The sequence below is a fragment of the Vespa mandarinia genome, chromosome 24 (genome assembly GCF_050613455.1).
Source record: "Vespa mandarinia isolate Hongniang chromosome 24, ASM5061345v1, whole genome shotgun sequence".
In the NCBI taxonomy this organism is placed as follows: Eukaryota; Metazoa; Arthropoda; class Insecta; order Hymenoptera; family Vespidae; genus Vespa; species Vespa mandarinia.
In genome coordinates, this window is record NC_140833.1 from 2,134,410 (window position 1) to 2,142,500 (window position 8,091).

At 26.9% G+C, this 8,091-nt stretch overlaps 2 protein-coding genes and 1 long non-coding RNA gene across 3 annotated transcripts in view; 2 read left to right on the forward strand and 1 right to left on the reverse strand.

Annotated features, from left to right (window-relative positions):
• The first annotated feature begins 55 nt into the window (after positions 1 to 55).
• On the forward strand, positions 56 to 3,663 carry LOC118442668 (uncharacterized). The gene is made up of 6 exons (XM_035868559.2): positions 56 to 356; positions 903 to 1,379; positions 1,477 to 1,591; positions 1,729 to 1,875; positions 1,974 to 2,180; positions 2,301 to 3,663. The coding sequence occupies exons 1-5, from the start codon at positions 273 to 275 to the stop codon at positions 2,069 to 2,071; spliced, it is 921 nt and encodes a 306-aa protein (XP_035724452.1). The 5' UTR covers positions 56 to 272; the 3' UTR covers positions 2,072 to 2,180; positions 2,301 to 3,663.
• Positions 3,664 to 4,254: 591 nt separating this feature from the next.
• LOC118442670 (uncharacterized) lies at positions 4,255 to 5,819 on the reverse strand. The gene is made up of 4 exons (XM_035868561.2): positions 5,366 to 5,819; positions 4,945 to 5,264; positions 4,603 to 4,808; positions 4,255 to 4,501 (listed from the first exon to the last, which is right to left on the reverse strand). The coding sequence occupies exons 1-4, from the start codon at positions 5,437 to 5,439 to the stop codon at positions 4,400 to 4,402; spliced, it is 702 nt and encodes a 233-aa protein (XP_035724454.1). The 5' UTR covers positions 5,440 to 5,819; the 3' UTR covers positions 4,255 to 4,399.
• A 694-nt stretch (positions 5,820 to 6,513) lies between these two features.
• The window catches only part of LOC118442682 (uncharacterized), a 19,739-nt gene continuing 18,161 nt past the window's right edge, over positions 6,514 to 8,091 (forward strand). The window contains exon 1 of the long non-coding RNA XR_004838449.2: positions 6,514 to 6,745. This is a non-coding gene — a long non-coding RNA (uncharacterized LOC118442682). The remainder of the gene's footprint in view (positions 6,746 to 8,091) is intronic.

Below are 8,091 nucleotides of genomic sequence, written 5' to 3' on the forward strand. Positions count from 1 at the left end.
ATTAATCGAGTAGTGGCGCTGCTGTCACCGATCAATCTCGAGAAGAGGATTTCGATGTTTGCATGTGCGCAGTTTGGTGTTAGTTCGAGGACATCATTTGGCTCTTCTCCTTGTACGTGTACGACTGTTATAATCATTATTTTGAGGAAAAATTAGTGCAATATTTTGCACTGACATTGATCGTTTCGTTTGGCACATGACGACGTAAACTCGATCAAATATTTTATCGTAATAATTTACGAAGGCAAAGAGAGAATAAAAGGGACAGAAAAATGACTATCATCACGAAAGCAATCAGTGAGAAGAAGGCGTCGGAGAAAATGGAGCAGCCATTGTTTGTAGAAGAAACTACTGCGGTTAGCACGTTTATCTTGACATTTGATAGCGGTATCGTTCGTATGTCTGTATTTTATTATAATTAACCTCTTTTTTCTTTTTCTTTTTTTTTCTTTTTTACTTCATTTTATTTTTATTAATAATAGGCCTAATCTTTTGTTTATTATGGAATTATCTTAAAAAAATTTTATATAATTACTTCCATCAAATATATTTTCATATTCAATAGGTATATGTATGTATGTATGTATGTATGTATGTATGTATGTATGTATGTGTATATGATGTATATGTCATGTGATATATATCAATATTACAGTGATAATTTTTATCATAAAGGAAGTTTTATATATATATATCATATATATATATATATATATATATTTATGTATATATATATGTATAACTACACACACAAATACACACTCACACATATAAAATGTGGTTTGACATGTATGAAATTTGTATGGCAGACAAATGATAACAAATTTTGTTAGATAATATTTTATTTATTATGCAAAAAAAAAAGAAAGGAAAAAAAATTGTATTTTCTTTATATCATATAGGATTCTTCAAAAACTGATCCTGAGGCTCAAGTCCAAAAACCAGATGTGGGTAGACATTATTTTGTTGCACGCAGAAACATTCATAGAATTCACGTGACCGCTACGTTCTCCTTGTTCCTTATTGCATTGATGATATTAATAATTGGTGTAATAGGGGGTCTTTACATATATATACAATATGCCAGAGCACAAATACATAGATTCCGTACTGGATGGTATAGCATTCCATATGATAAAGCACCATATGGTGGTGATACTATGCATCAGGCAATCATAGCCGACTCAAATTTATTCAAGAGTTTAACTAAAGCCACCGAACAAGAAGCAATGGATCTTGAAAGAAATGTAGACAATAATATTAAGAGTTTTCTTAAAGAACGATTTGAAATTGATCTTGAAAATGAACATTATGAAAAGATTGATGTGCCAGATTTTCGTGGTGGTCGTCAAGGACGTTTTATACACGATTTTAATATTGTAAGTTAGAAAGAATTTCTTTTTTTTTTCCCCTTTAAAAAAGAATAATAATAATAATAATAATCATATTTTTCTATCATATAATATTATTTTTCAGAATAAAACTGGAATTATAGATATCGATGGTCGTTGCTGTTTTGTTATGCCATTGAATCGTCAAAGAGTTTTACCACCGCACAATTTGTACGATCTTCTTAGAAAAATGTTTAATGGTAATAAAACATTATATAATAATAATAATAATAATAATAATAATAATAATAATAATAATAATAATAATAATATTGTGAGATTAGAATATATATATATATATTTTTTTTTTTAATATGTATTATACTGTATATATTAGGTTATTATGAAGTCGATACAGATATTGTACGTGAAACTATGAAAGTTGTTACTCCACCTATTACCGATATGTCCACTGTGGGAACATACATTGCACGTGAATGCCAAAATTTGCCAACATATATGTTAAAAAAAGTGAATCCTACTGGTGAGAATCAATATTGATTTATCCTCTCTTTTAATTCTTTATTTGATCATAATTTTATATATCTATATGATTAATAAATAAATATAAACAAATTTTAGTTGTTAAAAGGGAAGCATCAAGCGGTATTTTTGCACAATTCGCTGGCAAAGATATTGTAGAAGTTGATATTTTGAATCTGAGTGAATTCCATAAGTAAACACACAAAGGAATTTACATTTTTTAGGCAATTAAGACTCAGTAGATTGGTGTAAAAAAATAAAAAAAAAAAATAAAAAAAAAAGTTATGTAATACCCGGAAAACATAGGTGACTATACCAATTTCTTTTATCAATATAACTTTTATTATTTATATAATGCTTTGTTATAATTTGTTTTTCATTAATTTTAACATTTCAAGATTAAATTGTCAATTTTATATTTTTCAGATATAAGTCTACTTTTCAACACCATTATGTCTTTCCACAACATTTATCTTCTTAATCCCGGATAGCAGTCATCATTTATATTCGCATTGATATCTAATGTGGATAATTAAACGTCATGCAGTTACTGGTTAATCTTAGATGTGCAATAGAATTCGAAAAAAAATTAATAGGCTACATTCTTTTTATAAGCTTATATAGGATATATCGAACAGATATAATTGATTTCAATTGAAGTTTGTTGATGATAAATATTTATCACATTTGTTAAACAATGTGATTATGTTTTTAATTAAATCTTGTAAAAAGGATGTGTCTATTATATTTAAATTAAAACATTATTATTATCATCACATGGAAAAATTGTTTTAAACAGATAGTAATTACCTTATACCTCTTTTCCGTAATATCAAATAAAATATATATATATTTTAATATATATATATTTTATAAAATATATATATATTATAATATGTATACATATATATATATTACATTATCTTATATATTTTCTTCGTCTTAAAGAAATTATATATTGCAATGGTTATATAATATCTTTTCATATGTTAACAAACAAAGCTTGCTCTTACTTTAAATAGATACATATCAGATTTTAAGGTTGAATAGAAGGAATAACTTTTTCTCAATTGGAATTGCTAAATTTGCAAGATAAATAAAATAACTATGAGTCGAAATTGAGAAAGTCATTTAAATAACTTTTGTATCAAATATAAAAGATATTTACTCTTTATTCTGTTTCAATTAAGATATTCAATGTATATCCATGATATATATATATATATATATATATATATATATATATATATATATATATATCATACGCTTTTTTTTTAGCGTGTTATATATACTCTAATAACGCAATATATTTCTAATCATTTGTAATTTTAGTAGGACTATTTTTAAACAATACTAAATCTTTGTTAGATCAATTTTAATCTCCAAAGTTCATTATATATTTCAAATTATTAGCAGAAAACTTATATTTAAAAAGAAAAAGAAAAAAAAAAGGAAAAAGAAAAAAAGACAAATAAAAATGTGTAGAAAAATGAATGTATTGCATTCCATGCATTTAATATTCTGGTATATATATTAGGAACACGTGTGTACCTTTAATATTTAAGTTAAATATCTAAAACTGTTTGGCTATATATATATATATATATATATAAAATTAAGGAAAAATATTCTTTCTATACATAGTACAGAGTATTTAGAAATGAATGATGATCATTTTTAAAAGTAAGAAAATGGCTTTGATATGAGCTCTAATGTTAGCTCTAAATAATAATTTATCATTCTTCTGCTGAATATAATAGAAAGACAAAAAGAGAGAGAAAGTGAGAGAGATAGAGAGGGATTTTAGTATTTAGAAATTTACTTCACGAGAAGGTATATTGTGTATCTTACTGCATGCGTAGTAAGATAGTGTATATTACATAGTAATCATTTGTAGAGTTAAGTGGAAATATGAGATTATATATTTGCACTATACTTTTTATTTTTATTTTTTTTTATCTTTTTTTTTTTCTTTTCTTCTATAAAAGGCTACTTACGTGGTAATTATAATTGTTTCAAATTTTTCATAATTAGGAAATACGTATTTACTAATATATTTAATTTTTGAAAATTTCTCTAGAATTTGATTTTTATATTTTACACACAAAGTTTCTTCTATTTTATACTGTTATGTTATCTATTATTATTATTATTATTATTATTATTATTATTATTATTATTATTATTATTAGTATTAATAGATATATTCTGTTTCAATTATAAATATATATATATAAAATTTGTAAAATTGTATGCAAGATATATTGTAAGATCATACAAAAATAAAACATATACATATAAAGTTAAATGTAATTTATATTACATTGTCCATTACATGGCAAGAATTATAAATTACATTTGAAGAGAAGAGAATTTTATAATTGGAAGAGAGAATTTTAACAAAAAACAAAAATCCATAGTACAAAATACAAACAATGTAGTTAATAGGAATATTTTAATATAATGAATGACATATTCATTTATTTACAAAATGTAAAGTATCATATATCTAAATCAACTAAACGTCAAGTAGAATTACCGTGTGTCATATCAACTATTGCTTTTTGCCTAAGCGTATAAAGTTTCTTAACCCATTTATCAAAACGAGCGTCTTGATCGAGCATAATCTGAAAGTAATGTTATAATAAAATAATTTGTTGTTATATTATTTATTTCAATAGAATATAGAAAAAAAAAAAAGAAAAAAAAACAAAAAATGTTTTCTTACCGAAGGATGGAATATACTTTCTGGTACGGTGCTTATATCAGCTACCGTAGGAATCTGAATAGTATCAGCACTAATATCAATGACAATGTTTTTAAATTTACTTTCTTTCGTATGAGAAGACGAAGTAAATTGTTTAGGAGTAAATCCTTCTGAATTTATTTCTTCTAATACACTTTCCTTGATACGTGGTTCAATTAAAAAGTCATCTAAAGAGAGATTTGTAAAGAAGATAAATGTATATAAAATATGTTTGATCTTAACAGGATTTTTTCAAATGATTTCATCATTCAATATTGATATGAGATCGTAAATCCTGTCCTTTCAACGAAAACAAAATTATACCTTTAGTTATGGGATTATTAGATTTCTCAAGTATAGGTTTAATGGTAGACTGCGAACTGCTAGAACGACTTCTAGATTTGTCTCTAGAAGTAGATCTCATTTTCCTTTTGCTACGATCAGAAGAATGCGATCTACGTGTACGAGAACGATAACGACGTTTTTCTCTATCACCAGAATTGCTTCTGCCTCCTTTGTAGTTTTTCGAATTTCTATCTCTACCTCTGCTTCTGGAGTGTGAACGATGTCGTCTTTTTGATTTTGAATGTTTAGATGATCTCTTACGATACGGTGAAGATTCACTAGTATCCGAACTGGTGGATCTAAGGAATACAATTCATGAAAATAATTTAACATTTATATTAATCAAACTTTATCTTTTATACATTGGATATATTATTTTATATAATGTATATCAACTAACCTAGATTTCCTGCTATGTTTTCTTCTGTATCTGCTGCTATAATCTGAATCTGAATCACTCGAATATCTTGCCATAATTATTAAGTACTCTTCAATGAAATTATTTCAAAATTATTTCTATAATTATTTATACCATTGGACCTATATCAAATAAACAATTTTTGAACACAATTGTTTTACGTATTGTCAATAAGATATTAAACGTATTTTATTGCGATACTAGCGCTACGAATAATAAATATATAACGATGTATTGTGACTTTTGTTATCAGTTAGCTATGTTAAATCGTTTAGATAATGATTCTAACGTTATAGGAACGTTGTGCTTGATCGAATTATTAAGCGATTAAACTTTATCAGAGCATAACAGGAACTGTACACTTCAATTACAATTGTTTTATCGAGCGTCGTTAAAAAAGATTTCTACATAACTAAAAGAGTAAGGTAACTAACTCGGTTGATAACAAATAAAACTCAATACCATCTTTAGGCACTTTCTTACAAATTATATCTTTTACACATATACACCCCCACATACATATATATATATATATATATATATATATATATATATATATAATCAGTATCGTTTAAAATAAAACACTAACGTAATCATTATCCCATAAATGTAAACGTATTCATATGTCAATTGAATCGTCTTAGGTTATGTTTTCCTTAATTCACATTTCAAGAGGAAAATTTTTCTTTTATTTCTTTTCTTTCCTTTTCTTTTTCTTTTTATGATTTAATCGATTGTAATTTAATCGAATAGCTTTGAACGTTTCGTTGTTTTTACGAAAAACAATAATATCGATTAATCGTTGAAATAAGGATATTATTGGTTAACGTTAATCGATATGAAATTATTCGTAAGAACGTTCGATATCATTTTCGGACATACATTACACATTAATATATAAATCAGGTTCGAAATGAAAAGTAAAATACGAGTATATCTTGAAAGATTCCGAATAAATATATACATATATATATATATATATATGTATACGTAATATATACGCATACGTAAATACATAGGATGTAAATACAAATATGCTTTCAAGTTATAAAATATTTGATTGACAGATTAAATTAGCATCGACCATATCATATACTGCCGCTCTTTCTTTTCTGGTAGTTGAGTATAAATATAAGTAGGTATACACTAGCCACGGGTTGATCCGTTTGTCAGTGTGCTTCCGTGATAATACCGATAGAGGAGAAGCCGTCAGGTAAGTTGTCTTACCATCCAATGAGAGAAAAGGACCTCGCCAATGTGCCGAGGCAAGTGCAATCGTTCTATCAAAATGTAAATTAGATTTCCGCGTTGGACGAAGGGACGAGACGGGATGAGGTTAGGTAGTGGAAAGGACAAGGTGAGGTAAGGACAAGGGGAAGATATTTTTTCTTTACTGATGCACAACGGCAAAATCATCAATTAATCATATTAAACGAGACGAACGGGAATGTGTCCCCTGTTCCTTTCCCTTAACCCCCTATAACCTCACTTTTTTCTCTCTCTTTCTCTCTCGCCCGTCGTGTAAATGTAAAGATAAAAAGAATATGGAGGAACGACGAATGATCGGGATTCTTCGCTTGGCGGGAAATTTAAAGGAGATGGGGTTGGGGAGAAGGGGTGAAAAAAGAAAAAAATTGTATTATCGAAGAAGTAGAAAAGAAAATAAGTGATTGGTGTTTTTATATCTAACTGCGTTTATGATACTCTTTATTATCCTTTCCTTTCGAATTTACGCGAAAAAGACACTGCATAATCTAAAGAAAGAGAAAGATATGTACGAATAAAGAAAGATAGAAAGAAAGAAAGAAAGAAAAAAAATTTTAAATTTACCTTGCCAGTAGCAGAGGGTGTCGGGGGTTGGGCAGAGAAGAGGGGCTCTGGTTATTGCAGGAGAAGCAATGAAATAAATTGGAGAAAGATGAGTCGCTTCGTTTAATCGTAATCAATAATATATCTCGTTTATTACTTCTAAAAATTATATGGCTTCGATATGATGATGGTGGTGGTGGTGGTGGTGACGACGGTGATGGTGTTGGTAATGGTGATGGTGATGATGGTGGAAGGGAGGCTGCGGTTTTGTATTTAAATCTTTAATTTTCTCCTTTCCTTTTTTTTTTTTTTACTTTTCCTTTTTCTTTCAAATTCCTAATCTCTTAAAACGTTTGAATCATTTTAATCCCTTTTATATTTTAGTTTTCTATAATAATAATAATAATAATAATAAAAATAATAATAATAATAATAATAATAATAATAATAATAATAATAATAATAATAATAATAATAATAATATCATCGAATTAGAGCGAGAGAAGCCAAATTTCAAATGATGATGGATGCTTGTGTGCGAGGTAACTTTACCCATTTTCTTTTATTTTTTTTCTTGTTTATTATTATTTTATTTTTTCTTTTTTTATCGTTTTGTTTCTTTTTCACATATTATTTCTCGATATACATACTTACATAGGTAGTTAATAATGTATCTCTCTTTCTCTCTCTCTCTCTCTATGTATCTCTATTTATCTATTTATCTATCTATCTCTCTTTTTCTTCCTTTCTTTTCTATTTTCCTTCTTCTTTCCTCCCTTCTAATCTTTCGATTTTAAGCGTAAAAAGAGGAAAGCGTATTATTTTACCGGTCGACGAAGAAAAGAAGAAGAAGAAGAAGGAATTTATGTGATATATATATATATGTATATCTGTGTGTA

What these genes read in the sequence shown, in the direction of transcription:
- LOC118442670 (XM_035868561.2), bottom strand. Translation starts at nt 5,439, where the DNA reads ATGGCAAGATATTCGAGTGATTCAGATTCAGATTATAGCAGCAGATAC. An exon ending in AAACATAGCAGGAAATCTAG is followed by an intron (nt 5,265 to 5,365) that starts GTTAGTTGATAT and finishes TGTATTCCTTAG; the next exon opens with ATCCACCAGTTCGGATACTA. An exon ending in AAAGTATATTCCATCCTTCG is followed by an intron (nt 4,502 to 4,602) that starts GTAAGAAAACAT and finishes CATTACTTTCAG; the next exon opens with ATTATGCTCGATCAAGACGC.
- LOC118442668 (XM_035868559.2), top strand. Translation starts at nt 273, where the DNA reads ATGACTATCATCACGAAAGCAATCAGTGAGAAGAAGGCGTCGGAGAAA. An exon ending in TTATACACGATTTTAATATT is followed by an intron (nt 1,380 to 1,476) that starts GTAAGTTAGAAA and finishes ATTATTTTTCAG; the next exon opens with AATAAAACTGGAATTATAGA. An exon ending in TCTTAGAAAAATGTTTAATG is followed by an intron (nt 1,592 to 1,728) that starts GTAATAAAACAT and finishes TGTATATATTAG; the next exon opens with GTTATTATGAAGTCGATACA.